This window comes from Coregonus clupeaformis, chromosome 20, assembly GCF_020615455.1.
Source record: "Coregonus clupeaformis isolate EN_2021a chromosome 20, ASM2061545v1, whole genome shotgun sequence".
NCBI classification, from domain to species: Eukaryota; Metazoa; Chordata; class Actinopteri; order Salmoniformes; family Salmonidae; genus Coregonus; species Coregonus clupeaformis.
Window position 1 is genome coordinate 7,293,716 of NC_059211.1, and position 17,389 is coordinate 7,311,104.

Below are 17,389 nucleotides of genomic sequence, written 5' to 3' on the forward strand. Positions count from 1 at the left end.
CACAAGTATTGGTCTCCACAAAGTTAGCTGCTTCAGTGTTATGAGATATTTTTCAGATGTCAGATGTTACTATGGTATACTGAAGTAGAATTACAAGCATTCCATAAGTGTCAAAGGCTTTTATTGACAATTACATTAAGTTTATGCAAAGAGTCAATATTTGCAGTGTTGACCCTTCTTTTTCAAGACCTCAGCAATCCGCCCTGGCATGCTGTCAATTAATTTCTTGGCCACATCCTGACTGATGGCAGCCCATTCTTGCATAATCAATGCTTGGAGTTTGTCAGAATTTGTGGGTTTTTGTTTGTCCATCCACCTCTTGAGGATCGACCACAAGTTCTCAATGGGATTAAGGTCTGGGGAGTTTCCTGGCCATGGACCCAAAATGTTGATGTTTTGTTCCCCGAGCCACTTAGTTATCACTTTTGCCTTATGGCAAGGTGCTCCATCATGCTGGAAAAGGCATTGTTCGTCACCAAACTGTTCTTGGATGGTTGGGAGAAGTTGCTCTCGGAGGATGTGTTGGTACCATTCTTTATTCATGGCTGTGTTCTTAGGCAAAAATGTGAGTGAGCCCATTCCCTTGGCTGAGAAGCAACCACACACAAGAACGGTCTCAGGATGCTTTACTGTTGGCATGACACAGGACTGATGGTAGCGCTCACCTTGTCTTCTCCGGACAAGGTGTTTTCCGGATGCCCCAAACAATCGGAACGGGGATTCATCAGAGAAAATGACTCATCCCTGTACCTTTTGCAGAATATCAGTCGGTCCCTGATGTTTTTCCTGGAGAGAAGTGGCTTCTTTGCTGCCTTTCTTGACACCAAGGCCATCCTCCAAAAGTCTTCGCCTCACTGTGCGTGCAGATGCACTCACACTTGCCTGCTGCCATTCCTGAGCAAGCTCTGCACTGGTGGTGCCCCGATCCCGCAGCTGAATCAACTTTAGGAGACAGTCCTGGCGCTTGCTGGACTTTCTTGGGCGCCCTGACGCCTTCTTCACAACAATTGAACCTCTCTCCTTGAAGTTCTTGATGATCCAATAAATGGTTGATTTAGGTGCAATCTTACTAGAAGCAATATCCTTGCCTGTGAAGCCCTTTTTGTGCAAAGCAATGATGACGGCACGTGTTTCCTTGCAGGTAACCATGGTTAACAGAGGAAGAACAATGATTTCAAGCACCACCCTCCTTTTAAAGCTTCCAGTCTGTTATTCTAACTCAATCAGCATGACAGAGTAATCTCCAGCCTTGTCCTCGTCAACACTCTCACCTGTGTTAACGAGAGAATCACTGACATGATGGCAGCTGGTCCTTTTGTGGCAGGGCTGAAATGCAGTGGAAATGTTTTTTGGGGATTAAGTTCATTTTCATGGCAAAGAGGGACTTTGCAATTAATTGCAATTCATCTGATCACTCTTCATGACATTCTGGAGTATATGCAAATTGCCATCATCAAAACTGAGGCAGCAGACTTTGTGAAAATTAGTATTTGTGACATTCTCAAAACTTTTGACCACGACTGTACACCTAAGTACTGTATGTCTAGGGTAGAATGTGTTTTGAAGTGAAGAAGGCTGATTAATTCCTATCCCCAAGTGAATAGTACCGTACACGAGGCCTGTTCGCCACCAGATGAACAGATGCCAACAGAAGACAACACAAACGATTCCATGCTCGAGAGTCATTGAAGTGAACTTCAAACCTCACCTGTAGTTCTCAGAGAGAACATTGATACACATCCAGCTAGTCGGAGGGAGAAAAAAGACAGAGAGAAGTAGTGAAAAAGAGAGAGAAATCAGAGGCGCATCTTGTTTTATGTAAATGTCATTTTGGAATATGAACTCGCTGCGTTCGTGGGCAGAAATAATGCAATTAATTCTGTTCATTAAGGGGCACTGAAGGAGATTCTATTAATCTGTTCATTAGGCCACATCAAAAATGGAGCTACTTATTAAAATCAGATCCAGCTGTGTACCCTCGTTAGGCCGCGATACCCACCACGCTTAACAATGCTTGTGGCACTCAACCAAAAACAGCAACAAAAAAAAGGGGTGGGGAGGAAAAATAACACGCGTTGCCACATTTGCCGGTTTTGACTCCAGACCATTATCAACATTATCAGTGGCCTCTTCTTAGCATGGGACGATGAATAAATATTGCTGTTGGGTCCTCCAAACACACCATTCCCAATTAATTTACATTCCTGAAAAATGGGGGACATTGTATTTTCTTAATCACTATATTTTATTTTCTCTAAACCCTTAAGTCCTCTCTCTCCATCTCACTCCCCCTCTTATTCTTCCTCTCTCTCTCTCTCTCTCTCTCTCGCTCTCTCTCACTCTCTCTCTCTGTGTGAAGTAGAAAACGTTAATCTGCGCTTGTGGTTTTCAACAAAAGCTATGGGCAAAGCGATTGATCTGGGCATTGATCCCCCTCTCCTGAATGGCCATAAAGGTGTTAAATTGGTTTCTGGGAGAATATGTATTTTTCATTACAAGCACTGAGAGAATTTCCTGTTTGAAAGTAAGAAAAAAGCAGTGATGATATTAAATTATAGAAAAATTACACCTTGAAAATACATTTAAATGTGTGTTTGAATATAGTTTGGGCCTATCAGAGGTATAATACTCTTCTTAGGGGGGCTATTCAACCACTATAAGTGCCAAACCCAAAGCTAACAAGCTAAAGCCTTTGTCATGACTGTTTCATGATTTCAAGGATAGATCACTGTTGCTTGGCGGGTTCAAGTCAGACCATAGAAAGCGATAGGTAGTTTAAAGCCTAGATTAAATCAGATCAAGCATTAACCGGCAATAGCAGACACCCGCATAGCGGATGTTTTGGCGGTGTCAGAGGTGCAACTGCATTGGAGCCATTAAATCGGTGAGCAGCTACTCTTGCGATCATTGTCATGAAGCCACACCCACCCCACTTGCGTTAGAAGTTCAGAGCGAGAAAGTGTAGGCTATATAGAAATAATGACGCTCAAATTGAAAAATTATTCAACTAAATAATGAGGATTTCTATCATCCTAATCAAGGTGTAGGTTACATCTCACATTCCAGTGTTTAAATTTGTAAACAGGGCTGCATGGGATTTCTGTTATTGTGACTCCGTGCAGCCAATGGCAATGTCTGCTTGTGGATTTGACAGCTCTAACACAGTTTCACCTCCGACATTACGAAAACAACCGCTATGCGGATGTCGGCTAAAGCGGATCTGATTGAATAGAGCCCTAACATTCTACTAATTGTGCTACAGCTTATGGTGCTGAAAAGTAGAGTACTTAAATATACACTATGAAGTTAAGTTGCCAACTGTTTTCAGGATAGACCATTAATGCATTGTATAGCTGATATTGTTCACAATGAAACCGGTATTTGAATGTACTTGTTTTACTGATAGTGGTCAGTTGTATAGTTTTGATGATGAAACTGTGAAGTCTGTTTTCTGCAGTCGGATGAAGCTTGATTCTACTAACATAAAATTACTAGATAACTCCAAGATGTCTCAATTGTAAGGGTTTGGTCATCAGAAAAGGTTGGAATCTTTTCAATGAAGTAGTACATTGATTGTGGTTAGCAACTGACTGCCTATCATCCATGTTATCTACAGTTTCCATGACTACTTGGTATGATAAACATTAACCAGCCAGTTGTATTGCTCCCCTATAGTTCGATGAACAATAGGCCTAACATCAATTGAAACTTTATTAGGCCATTTACTCAATAAACCTCATTGTCTAAGATCACGTTCTGTTCTGTTGGCTTGGCTTTGGCTGCATACTTTTTTATTTACAACACGTTCACAATATATTCCTGTTCTCAACTCAATACTGTGAACAGAATACATAAAAGAAAGAGACAGTCGAACAATCCCCTCCCTTTAGTCAGACCACTCCACATATCTCAGTGGACAGACAGATGGATTTGTGAAATACAGGGCCTGTCGTGTTCAACCATGTGACAGTGCAAAGGAAAATCTTGTCAGGGAAACAGCCAGTGTCACTGGCACTTAAAGGGTCGGCGATCCCTCTCCCCGCCTCACTATGCTTGTCCTGTCTCGGTCGCTGTGCGGGTGTCTCCTGCTCCCGCCTCGTGTTCCCCACATCTGCCCTCATCTCCCCTTGTCCCCTTTTGATGACCCAGCTATGTCGGGAGTGATGCTGCCAGGCAGGCAGCGTGAGGACGGCTCCCTTTGATAAGGACCCCGGCGCTCGCCAGAACCCTTGACAGGCCTGCTTTGAAGAGCGAGGTCTAGCTGCCCATCCCTCCCCACCACCTCTCTCTTACACTCTCTCTCTCCCTCTATCTCTCTCTCGTTCAATCTCACTCTCTCTCTCTGAGAGGGTATTTTATTACTAATGCTGGGGCTCTGAGACGAAGACAGGGATGGGGGAGTGTGGGGGGTTAAAGGACAGTAAGGAGTACACTCGTTCACCATCGCCTCCCTCTCGCCCTCCCTCACTTTCTGATGGTTTTAATGATGGCATTTGAATTTTGCTCTCGCATGTCGCCTCTGGTCACCCACCCCACAGAAAGGAAGGATGAGAGAAGAAAAGTTCACCCGACTTTCAAAAGTTGTGGGAATGGTCACAGCGGCTTTGCTGTATTTTGTTGTATTTCATTTTGATAAAAAGAGGAATGAGAAACATCATGTCAGCATTCCTGGGTTTGATACAGAAAGACAGACAGACAGAGACGGACAGACAGACTTGGTTTGAGTCTCGACTATGAGGTTCCATGACCCGGCACCGCCAAGCGAGCTCTCAGTGATACTGCCATTGTTATGACTAGCTGGAGAATAAACAACCCCTCTGCAGTCAAAACAATCAGCGCCAACAACAGTTGTGCTGAAACTACCACACTGTCATTCAAGGTAATAAACTATTTCACATACAGTAGACATCTGTTAGGTCAGTGATATCACAGCGCTTCGATTGAAACAAATGGCCTCTTTTACAAAGTTCCAATATGGATAATAGCATTCCTTTCTCCGGCAATTGTACCATACCTGTTAGTGAGGTAGTTTACACATACCATCGATTTACGCATTCTTCTCTAATCCTCATGGACGTTTTCGAGTGCAACGTGACAGATTGTAACTGTCAACCCAAGGATTCTCTCAGACTCATGTAAATCACATTTCACCACAACAACACATACCGAAGAATTCTGTGAAGCCACATCATTCCGCAAGTCAGATAAATAGTATCGAGGGTGACAATGTTTGTCGAGGAAAAAAGGAGGGGTGAGAGAGGATCTCCCTGTCTTTTTCCTCATTCTTTCTCTTCTGAATGTGGCCTTTCTGTGTGTGTGGCTACAGTGTGTAATGATTAACGCGGTGAGCCCTGGGAAGTTGCAGCGGTTCACAATGGACGGTTGTTGCAGTGTATCAGACTACCCTTTGGCGGAGGTCAGCCACTGGGATGGGAGTCACCGGCCGCAGTACTGCGCAGAAACTCACTACTTAATCACTGGGAACGGTGAAATCACTCAGATACTGGTAGCACTAGGCAAACAGCTAACCAGTAATGCTGACAAACTGGAACGTGCCTGGGCTTTTGAGAGAGTGTAATGTGGACAAGTTCACATGAGAAAGCAGTGGTGTGGATGTGTTTATACGGGAAAGGGGGAGTAGGGGACGGCTATGTGAAACTCTAGTATCGTGTGAAGTTGTCTTCCTCCACCTGTGGCATAGTAATCAATACGAGTCAATCTACCCCGAGATGTGTCTACTTGTCAAACCACAAAAGTGGTAAAGCTTCACCCAAAAACTTTTCACTAAGAGAATAATGCAGCATCGTAATGCTTTAACCATTTGTCAAGGAGCTGTTTTTATTCATCATTTTGTATCCTTTTTATTCAGAGGGGAAATATACGTAGCATGACACATTAGCATAGCATGAGCTATGCACATACATTAGCATCAACATCAACAACTGACCTCATCTTCTCTTTCTCTACCTTTTGTCACAAACAGGTGGACGACCAAATGAAGCTCCTCCAGAACTGTTGGAGCGAGCTACTCATCCTTGACTACATCTTCCGTCAGGTGATGCACGCCAAGGAAGGCTCCATCCTATTGGTCACCGGCCAACAGGTAAGTCACCTGACTCCCCCAATCACCCCCTCCCCCCCTTCCTGCCCCACCCGCCCCGCCCCTTCTCCCCACACCCTCCCCATAGACCTCATCAGCCACTCAGCATGAGCACATCAACACCCTTTAAAGCATTATCGACCGTGCCGGCCCCCGCACAGTCACCTCTCCATTAAAAATAGATTACGCTTATAAGCTAATGTGACCAGAATAATCAATTAAGCATTTTCTATTTATTTATTTTTATTATTTTTAAGACTCCTAACGGCGAATAAATAAAGCGCTTGGTTAAGCATGCCGGTAGAGTCATAGCGGTAGAAAAAAAAGCCTATGATGATTTACCTTTGCAGGGCCCCCGAGGAGCCGGCAAGAGCCGATGCCTGAGGCTCCTGACGAGGCCCTCAACACAGAGTGGACTTATGATTCCTCAGTCTGTTTCTCCACTGGCAGAGAGAGAGAGGGTGAAAAAGAGAGAGGGAGAGAGGGATGAAATTCCTCGTTATGAAAATGGCTCTGAACGCCCGGCACGCCTGTCAGCAAGACGAGCACGCTTAATTATTGATGGGGCGGTGTTTCCAAAACGTTGCTCTTCAACAAAATGTTCTCCAACAACAGATGGGGGCATTACTATTGAGGCAAAGCGAGGAGGGTCTGAGTGGAGTTAGGGAGTGTTGTTTTTACCTTTGTTTACAGTTACAGACTTACTGTAGATGAGCTTTACTCACTTGATTTGGAAAAGAGGATGTTGTGAGAGGAGGGACAAAAGAGTGGTTCTCCCGATGAACTCCAATAATTAGTGGTCAGAAAGTTGAAGTTGTTGTTTGTGTAAGTTCATGTAAGGAGAGAGACAGAGAGAGACAGAGAAACAGAAAGAGAGAAAGAGCAAGAGAGGGGGAGTTTTCATATCACTGCTCTTTTACCAGACCACATATACACACACATACACCAACCCACACACAGACACAGACACACACAGAGTGCCCCGAGTCACTGCCTCCCCCTCCCCCCACATCCAGTGCAGAGTGCCGAGCGGTGGCTCGTACTCCCAGCAGTGTCTCCGCTGCTCTGTGTTTGATTAGCGAGGGCTGGCTGTGAGCAGGGCTGAGCCAGTGAAGGAGGGTGCGGAGGAGGAGGAGGAGGAGGAGGAGGAGGAGGAGGAGGAGGGGGAAGAGTCAGGGGAGGTTAGGACCAGGTCTCGTTTGCATATTTTGGTTAATGAACAGCTGGTGTTGGGGGGCCGGTGTGGGAGACAGGGGGGGAGTGCCTCTCAAACCGTTCATTATCTCCTATTATTCTCCATGAAGCCAGGGGTGACAGCAGCACTGCTTTAAAGCCAAGGCCCACCACCACAACCACCATCACTACCAGCAACACCTCCACCAAAAACACACACCCGTACAGTGTCCATAGTAGGAACGCCAAGACAATTAATTCGGATGGATAAGGTTACTATGGCAGAACTCAACAGCCTCTTACGATATCTCTCAGATAACGCAACAGAGATGGGGTTGGGTTGATCGCGGGGTGTCATTTCTGCATAAATATTTTGAGGATCTTTGGGTGGGCGATTGGGTCAGGCCAGGGCACCGTGACCTGTTTGGGCGTGCCGACCACTTCCAGGCTGTTACCTCATTGCGTGAGCGTTTGTGTCTTGGCCGCTTTGCCCGCCGTCGTCGGAATGGCCCAAGTGCACCATGGGGGATTAATGGAGAAATGCGAGCGACATCTGACACCTCGGAAGGACGGGCTTCAGAACATGCCACTGTCCCTTCCTCCCCTTACCGCCCTCCTTTCTCCGGTCTGTCAGCTGGTAGCCTTAGTCACAGTACACAGGCCTTCTGAGGAATCTGATGTAGCAACAGATACAATATACTGTATAATCACACAACGTTCACGTCTAATTTATACAGCTCTTTGGCCTGTCTTGTACTGACCTGAACTGTCTTTGGCTCAAACACAAGACGTGACTGCCAGTGTCATGTGAAAACACAGGGTAATGACTGTATGGCAGAGTTTAGAAGAGTATGAATGTACAAGCAAGGTCTCGCCATTTCTCGGCAAGATAAGTCTATGATATTACTTGATATCAATGGCACTTGCACATGAAAGGCAAATGTTAAAGCATTGCTCAACAAATCTTCTCTGAACTAATTTATTCGGTAGGTTTACACTACTATTCAATGGCATTGTCTTTTTAAACTAACTTGTCTTCTTTGAGTCATAGTATTATTAGTAGAATGTGGTCATTTAGCAGACTCTTTAATCCAACTTTCTGTACAATTTACACAATTAACTGTAGACATTTTTGTTATTATATGGCCCAATTTACTGAGCCATATGAGTCACCCAACCGTATTTGCCATCTTTACCCATTTTTATGCTAGTTTGTCATTTGGCAACCATGGTAATTTGGTTAGCCTTTGTTAATGTATTAATGACAGGTTGACCTATGTATGTTTATAATATGCAAACACAGAGATGATAGATACGTGTATTGTCACTGTTTTTTTTATAACTTAAGGCTAGGAAACCATAACACAAGGCATTGCCATCAACAATCCAATCCTTTATTGAAGTTATTTCATGCACAGTTGATATTATGTAAATTGATTGACATTTTAGGGAGGGGCGTTGACTTTTCACTGACTCTTAATTTTCACCACTTCAAAAAAGGAAAGAGGGAGTGGGGGAGGAAGAGAGAGAGAGAGAGAGAGAGAGAGAGAGAGAGAGAGAGAGAGAGAGAGAGAGAGAGAGAGAGAGAGAAAGATGGAGAGATGGAGAAACAACGAGAAGCAGGGAAAAAAAGCTGCCGCACATCTCACAATCCTCCCAGCCCAATGCTTAAAAAAATTATACTCATCGTTATTTACACAATAAATAAATTCCGATCTGGGGCATTTTTAATTGCAAATGCGGCTCGCGGGGACCCCTCCCCGAGCCTAGGAGGCAGCCGTCTACCTTCCCCGAGAAACCCTGGCTCAGTCAATTATGGTAATGAATTGTCAATAAATATAAAAATTTAATATGGCCTGCTTACTGTGAGTGGCAGCTAAGGACTTGCCTCCTAGACAAATTTGCTGCTGCTGCAGATATTAAGTGCACCTGAAAGGGCTTGCGGTGGGCCAATGGGGCCAGTGCCGGGGCCAGAGCATGAGGGGGGGTCCTGGGGGATGTCCGGGGGGGCCCACACGCTCTCACCCCTCGCCCCTCTCGGCCCCCGCCTCCATACCCCGCGTCCAGAGGGGAGAGGAGGGGGAGGGAGAGAGGGAGGAGAGAGGTGGGTGTCTCCCCTGTTTATCGGCAGGTGATTATGATTCAGGAGTCAGCCCCGGCCTTTCGGCCCTCTCTCTCCCTCCCTCTCTCTTTCTCCCTCCCTCTCTCCCTCACTCCCTGTCTCTCTTTCCCTGCTGTGCTGGCAATCCACAGTGTGCTGGGCTACAGTGCGAGGAGCGAGAGAAAGAGGGAGAAAATTAGAAAGGCTTCAGGAAGAGAGGAATCAGGAGGACAGAGAAAGAGAAAGAGGGAGCAAGTAGGGCGGCGCACAATTGGCCCAGTGTCGTCTGGGTCATTGTAAATAAGAATTTGTTCTTAACTGACTTGCCTAGTTAAATAAAGGTTAAATAAATAAAATAAAAGTAGGAAAGAAGTTAGCAAAAAGAGAGATATACCTCAATACTAGAGAGAGAGAAAGAGAAAGAGAAAGAGAAAGAGAAAGAGAAAGAGAAAGAGAAAGAGAAAGAGAAAGAGAAAGAGAAAGAGAAAGATGAAAGAGGTTCAGTGAGAGAGATAAGCCTCCATAAAAGAGGGAGAGAAACTCTCCTGATAGCCAGCCTACTGTATGCTGATGGAGAGGATGCATTTGGCTGTTGATGTTAGACACATAGGGCCCTGTATTGTTATAAGGCATACACTGTATTCTTCCTCATTTCTATGGATACACAGTTATAAGGGTTTACCTGCTTGTTTGTTTTGTTGTTTGTCTTATTGTGTACTAACGACAACCTAACTGTGCCCATAGTGAGTTAGAACTTAAATTGTCAGATTGACCAAAGCGAAATTTCATACACATATACTGTAGAAGGCATACTGTAGTATAGTGAGGCATCATCTGAGCTGCCAGTAAACTACAAAATCCCAATTGGTTTTACTTTCAAAAACCAGTCAAGGTATTTAAATGTAAACATTTGATTTAACCTTTATTTTGACAGGGAGTCAATTTAATTTAACTTTATTAGGATCCCCATTAGCCGACACCAATGGCGACATCTAATCTTACTGGGGTCCGACACATGACGAAAAAGACATAACAGACAAAATACTTTACACTTTACATACATTTAAAAACATTAACATGTAGTGTGCGTGTGTTTTTGCATCTATCAGTTATACATACATGTCAGTGCATACACACAAAAAGTAGGTCACATGGGAGAGAGGCGTTGTGCCATGCGGTGTTGCTTTATTTGGTTTTGGAAAACAAATTTGCTGTTCACTTGCGCTATATGAGATAGAAGGGAGTTCCATGCAGTCATGGCTCTGTATAATACTATACGTTTCCTTGAATTTGTACTGGACCTGGGGACTGTGAAAAGACCCCTGGTGGCATGTTTGGTAGGGTAAGAGTGTGTGTTAGTGCTGTGTGTAAGTTGACTATGCAAACACTTTTATAACTCTTATAAAAACAAGAAACGATGCAGTCAGTCTTTCCTCAACTCTTAGCCAAGAGAGACTGGCATGCATATTATTGATATTAGCCCTCTGATTACAAGGAAGAGAAAAATGTGCCACTCTGTTCTGGGCCAGCTGCAGCTTAACTAGGTCCTTCTTTGCAGCACTTGACCATATAACTGGACAATAATCAAGATAAGATAAAACTAGAGCCTGCAGGACTTGCTTTGTGGAGTGTGGTGTCAAAAAAGCAGAGCATCTCTTCATCACATACAGATCTCTCCCCATCTTTACAACCATTGAATCAATATGTTTTGACTATGACAGTTTACAATCTAAGGTAACACCAAGTAATTTAGTCTCCTCAACTTGCTCAACAGCCACAGCATTCATTACCAGATTCAGCTGAGGTCTAGAACTTAGGGAATGATTTGTACTAAATACAATGCTCTTATTTTTAGATATGTTCAGGACCAGTTTATTATTGGCCATCCATTCTAAAACGGACAATGCTGAGACCAGGGTCTCTTTTCCAGATGAGCCCTGTTAAGCACAACAATACACATCAAGATACAATATACACATTAAACTACACATCCATATACACATTAAATTACACTTTATTATACAAAACACAACACATGAAAAGCAAAGACAAGACCTTTATCTCACCTCAACTTCAGCACACACTGTATAGGAGTGTGTTATATTCTATGGGAATGCTATTGAATTGAATGAGATCAAGGAGAATTCTCAGCAACAAAAGAGTGATCAAATTAAGATCCTACATCTGTATATATACCGATACCGTATATGTGTGTCCTATGAGGCCTAGTTTACCAGGCCCGCCCCTGGTGTGTACACCACAGTGTCTAACATCTTGTGTGTGTGCCCCCCCTCCTCCTCCACCTCCCCCCTCTCCTGCAGGTGGATTACATTGTAATTGCCTCCCAAGCCGGAGCCACTCTCAACAACCTGATGAGCCACGCCCAGGAGCTGGTGGGCAAGCTGCGCTCTCTGCAGCTGGACCAGAGGGAGTTTGTCTGCCTCAAATTCCTGGTACTGTTCAGCTTGGGTGAGTACCAGTGGGGAGGAGGCTGGGTAGGGGAGGGGGGGCTGGGTGAGGGAGGCTGGGTGAGGGAGGGGTGGCTGAGGGAGGAGAGGGTGGAGGCTGAACGGGTCGGGAGGGGAGAGAGTTGTTCAGCGTGGGTGAGTACCAGGGATGGGAAGAAGGGATGCTGGGTGGGGGAGGGGACATAGGGGTATGGATTAGAAGTGAGAAGGGGGGAGAGGAGGGACATTCGGGAGGGGGTTAAAGGTAAGGGGGAGGGAGGATGGGTGAGGTAGGACACAGGAAGGACAGGGGAGAATGGGTGAGGCAGGAAGAGGAGGGAAAGGGTAGTTTGTGAGTGATTGGGAGCCTTAGGATAAGGGATGGGGTGGGAGGGGTGAGGTGAGGTATGGATGACTTTGGGGGAGAGATGGAGCCAGAGATGTAAGGGGAGAGAGGGAGTGAGGGGTTACCAAAAAGTGTCCCTCTGCACTCTACCAATCACATTACACACTGCTTCACAAGGTCAGTATCAGCCACAAAATAAATAATCACTCTCCCCTATCTGATAACGAGACTAAAACACACTGGTCATGAATGCCACATAGAAACAAGGTAGGATTACCGAACGGCCACATAGGGCACGTGCCCCGGGGCACCCGACCTCCAGGGGGAACAACCCAATTACAATGTGTAGAATTGCAGGAAATTAGCTTTAAAACTGCTAAATTCTCTCTCAGGTTAATGGCAAAATGTAAGGAATAGTAGTAACTTTTGCTTTAAAACTGCAAAATGTTATTTCAGCCTCATGGCAAAATGTGAACAATAGTGCAGGATTAGCTATAAAACAGCAAATATTTCTCTCTGACCCATGGCAAAACGTGTAGAATATCAGGAAATTAGCTTTAAAACTGCAACATTTTCTCTTAGCCTCGTGACAAAAATGTATAGAATCAACCTGATCTCATAGTTTCATTTCAGGATGTGATGTAATTGGATGAACGTCGATTTTCATTACGCATGGTTACAGGGTTAAAACAGAAACAACTCAAAGGGTTAAGTTTAGGTATTAATTCCGAGGGGTTAAGGTTAGGGCTATGGTTTGGGGAAAACATAAAACTAAATAATTTTTTTAAATGTGCTGTTTCCATTTAGTATCATTAACTACTCTGCCTGCTTGCTAAGGCATTGTGAGTTGCCTTGGCGCAGTGGTCTAAGCAGTGTGCTCTGGCTCTAAACATTGTGAGTTTGAGACCTGTGCTGTGCCACCGTTAATTTTTTTGGTGAGCGCCAAGGACGGCATATAAAACGTCCTCAGGACCTTTTAAAACGTCCTCAGGACCTTTTAAAACGTCCGAAATCGACGTGTGTTTCGAGTGACCATTATAAAACTGCACATTTATTCAACCATAAATGTTCAAATGCAGAAAGATAGCTGTTTTCCCCCCCAAAAAATCTAAAATCCTACAAAAGGTGAGCAATGCCCCGTAGCCCCAAATGCGGTAGTCCGGCCCTGCATAGAAACACACACACATAGACACATGCAATCATGCACAAACACACACACACACATACACACACACTTACCCTATCTGGAACCGATTTGCCATTTGGTCAGTCGCACGGGTTGCAGATGCAGTGGTCTGTCCTGATGGCAGGTTGCGGTGTGGTCATGGTACTGTGGCAGCTGCAGGACACATACATACACACAATACACCCCCCCACACACACACACACACACACACAGAGAGACAAACATACACACACACACAGACAAACACACCACACAAGAAAGCAGGTTCAATATTCTCATATTCTCTGTATGTGTGTTTGTTGGTCAGCCATGGGACTCCTCACCATTTCCCCTTCATAACTTGCGCCTCCTCACTCCCGTAGTTTAACATCATTCATTAATGAAGTCATTTGAAGTCAAGGTAATATGCTCAGCCTAGCCCCACTGTGGACACTGGTTCCTCCTATCAAAGACAGACTTCCAGGGTTGATGGTTAATACCAGGAATGGTAATGTACTCGGCTGTTTGTCAACAAGTATTATCATATCACTTGCATTTCCACATCTGATCTCAGCACATAGGTGTGTGTGAGTGTGTGCGTGCGCGTGCGCGTGTTCTCGCCTCCAATTTACAAGGGGCTTATGTTGACCACCTGGAATCGCTAAGTGAACAGCAAGCCTTTGAATAAACTCAGACACTCTGCACCCCTCCACCTCTCCCCATTCCCTCCCCACGCTTCAGTCCCACCTGGAAAAGGGATTTACTTCCCCAACCATCACACAAGCCCCTTAATGAAATGCTTTCGACCTGGCCGACTTGCCGTGCTCAGAGCTAGTGAGATTAATGTTTGTGTTATTGGGTGTTTGTGGCAGAGGGGCGGGTGAAAGGGGAGGCTGGGAGGGTGTGATGGGGGGTCTGGGGGGTTGATGCTCTAAATAATTTGGCGGAAACATCATCCATAATGAAAGGCTCACCTGAGGGATGTGTATCGCCCCCGGCAGTGCGTGTTCTCCGCGCTGCCTGGGCCCCCGTGAACGCTAGACGCTCCGCTACGGAGAGAGAGCGGGAAACCAACATTAAGCCAGGAGATTAGAAGTGCTCTGATTAATATCATCCCACAGTCGAGAGGAGTGTGCGTGTGTGTGTGTTTTTATATATGGGTGAATGCACGCGTGTGTGTGTAGGTGTATGTGTTACTATAAAGTGTGTGCGTGTCTCTGTGTGTTTGTATACTGTGTGTACTAGAGTTAATCTACTCCAGTTGAGGAGCCAATTAATAGGGAGTTAATGAAATGAGGCATGAAACTACTCCCGTGCCTTGCTGGGTGAATACAGAAGGCAACATGAGGTGAAACACTCTCTCTCTATTAGTCCTATAGCGCTGATACATGCTACCTGGGCCCGTATTCATAAAGCATGTCAGAGTAAGAGTGCTGATCTACTGTAGGAACAGTTTTGCCTTTTAGATCATAATGATTAAGATTACATGGACAGGGAGGGACCTGATCCTAGATCAGCACTCGTGCTCTGAGATGCTTTGTGAATACTGGTTCTGTACAGGATCACAAGTTCCTCCTACTATGGGTGTGTTTACATAGATAGGTGACCATCACTTGCACCAATAAGCTATCAAGTGGAGCACACTTTTTTGTCAGCTGCACATCACAAATTTTGAGCAGCTACGTTTTGACCAGCAAATTTTGACTAGCTATCAAATTGGCAGAACTGCATGGGTGCATTTGTGTTTTGACATATGTGCACTGCTTACATGGTAGCAAGTTAATTAAGCAATAATGCCCGAGGAGATGTGGTATATGGCCAACATACCACAGCTAAGGGCTGTTCTTAAGCATGATGCAACGCGGAGTGCCTGGGTACAGCCCTTAGCCGTGGTATATTGGCCATATACCACAAACCCCAGAGGTGCCTTATTGCTATTATAAACTGGTTACCAACATAATTAGAACAGTGAAAATAAATGTTTTGTCATACCCATGGTATACGGTCTGATATACCACAGCTTTCAGCCAATCAGCATTCAGGGCTTGAACCACCCGGTTTATAATATACAGTAGTTGGTGTTACTCCAACTTTTTATTCCCTTGTGGTTTGACAGTCAATTCTCTAGTTTAGATTAGTGTTACACAATCCAAGTGTATCCAAGCAAATAGAGCATCTTTAATCAGAATTAGATTGAATTGAATTTCAATTTATAGACATATTTTAAAGGCTTTTTGTCAGGATATCTCTTTTTCAGAGATGCCTGGTAGAATTCTGATCACCGAAAGGTAGAGATCGATGTGAGGTAAAAGCACCAGTCAGTCCAAGGCCGAGTGTGTGTGAGACGGGTTAACCACACGCGCATGCACGCACCCACATACTTCTATTAATTCTACTACTTGTTATTTTTTACTTGACTCTTTTCATTGTTATCATTGATTGATTTACTGCATTGTTGAGGGATCCAGCACATAAGCATTTCGCTGCACCTTTTATACCTGCTGTAAACTGTGTATGTGACGAGTAAATTCGATTTGGATTTGATTTGACACACACACAGACGCACGCACGCGTGCACACACACACACATGCACACACCCACATACGCAAGCACACACACACACACACACACACACACACACACACACACACACACACACACACACACACACACACACACACACACAGACACACACACACACTGCTCAAGCTTGCCACACAAGGTCAAATGCAGCTCCGATGAACACACAGACATCAATCCTGGACAGGCCTTTTCTCCTAAACGCAGCCCTCTCTTAAGCCCATTACAAATGAAGCCTTTTAAAGGAAATCAAAGGTACATTTCCCCTGGCCTGACATGAGCCTATCCCCATAGCTCTAACCCCAGAGCTCTCTATCAGCGCGCCGACTCTAGCGTGATCAGTCAATGTCGCTCACCACCGGACTCTTTGTAAAACTGCCTGTCGATAAAGAGGAGGATAGACCATCACTTTTGACCTGGGAAGTGTAACTTGTCTTGGTGGGTGGTGGGGTGTCAAGAAAGAGAGCCTGTGTGTGTGTGTGTGTGTGTGTGTGTGTGTGTGTGTGTGTGTGTGTGTGTGTGTGTGTGTGTGTGTGTGTGTGTGTGTGTGTGTGTGTGTGTGTGTGTGTGTGTGTGTGTGTGTGTGTGTGTGTGTGTGTGTGTGTGTGTGTGTGTGTGTGTGTGTGTGTGTGTGTGTGTGTGTGTGTGTGTGTGTGTGTGTGCGCGTGCGTGCATGTGCGGGCCCCGTGTAGCTCAGTTGGTAGAGCATGGCGCTGGCAACGCCAGGGTTGTGGGTTCGATTCCCACGGGGGGCCAGTATGAAAATGTATGCACTCACTAACTGTAAGTCGCTCTGGATAATGTTAAGATCATCGTCTTTAGAAACCAAGTGCCTACTGGCACAGTGGTCGGATATGCAACAGTCCAATACCGCGTCCAGCTCTGAATAAAATGGGCATATAGAAATAAAGATATTTATGAAGAGATATTGTCCAGAATTAGAGAAAAAGTGTTCTCCCGTTCCCACTTCCAATGCCAGTGCAAAATCAAATATTTGAAAACATCGTAGGCTACAGGAAGGCCAAGGACTGTAAGCAGAATTTAAAATGTAAATTTATTGGGGACGCATGGGACGGACTATGATGGATTCACAGCAGAAGAGAGCGGTGCATGACAAGTGTATGGCAATGTATATTGTGTAGGCCTAATTTTCCACATGTACCTTTAGCTCTAGCCAGAACGGTGGGCTATTCACGGTGAATAGTTCATTTCAGATGCTATATCAGATATGAAAATAATACTAATTGTTATTATAATGCAATCCTTTTCAATTCGATTATATTCTATTATATTATATTCTGTTAATCTTTGAGCATTTTCCAGCTATCAATAAAGTGCAGAAGATGTCCAAACTGACGCGTAAAGGCGCATAACTTTCTGTAAACATGAGTGAAGCCACTGTCCAATATAGGCTAATGTAGGCTTCAATACGAGCTTTTTAGGCTCCTTTTAGATTTACACTTTATTATTTTATAA

General features: G+C 44.7%; 1 protein-coding gene and 1 non-coding gene across 2 annotated transcripts in view; both read left to right on the forward strand.

Annotated features, from left to right (window-relative positions):
* Positions 1 to 17,389, forward strand: part of nr5a2 (nuclear receptor subfamily 5, group A, member 2) — a 104,306-nt gene that overhangs the window by 41,927 nt on the left and 44,990 nt on the right. Inside the window, exons 6-7 of the mRNA XM_041840019.2 lie at positions 5,984 to 6,103; positions 11,696 to 11,843. Coding sequence (XP_041695953.1) covers positions 5,984 to 6,103; positions 11,696 to 11,843 — 268 coding nt within the window. The remainder of the gene's footprint in view (positions 1 to 5,983; positions 6,104 to 11,695; positions 11,844 to 17,389) is intronic.
* Positions 16,594 to 16,669, forward strand: trnaa-ggc. Its single transcript has one exon. It is a non-coding gene; the product is annotated as a tRNA-Ala (tRNA).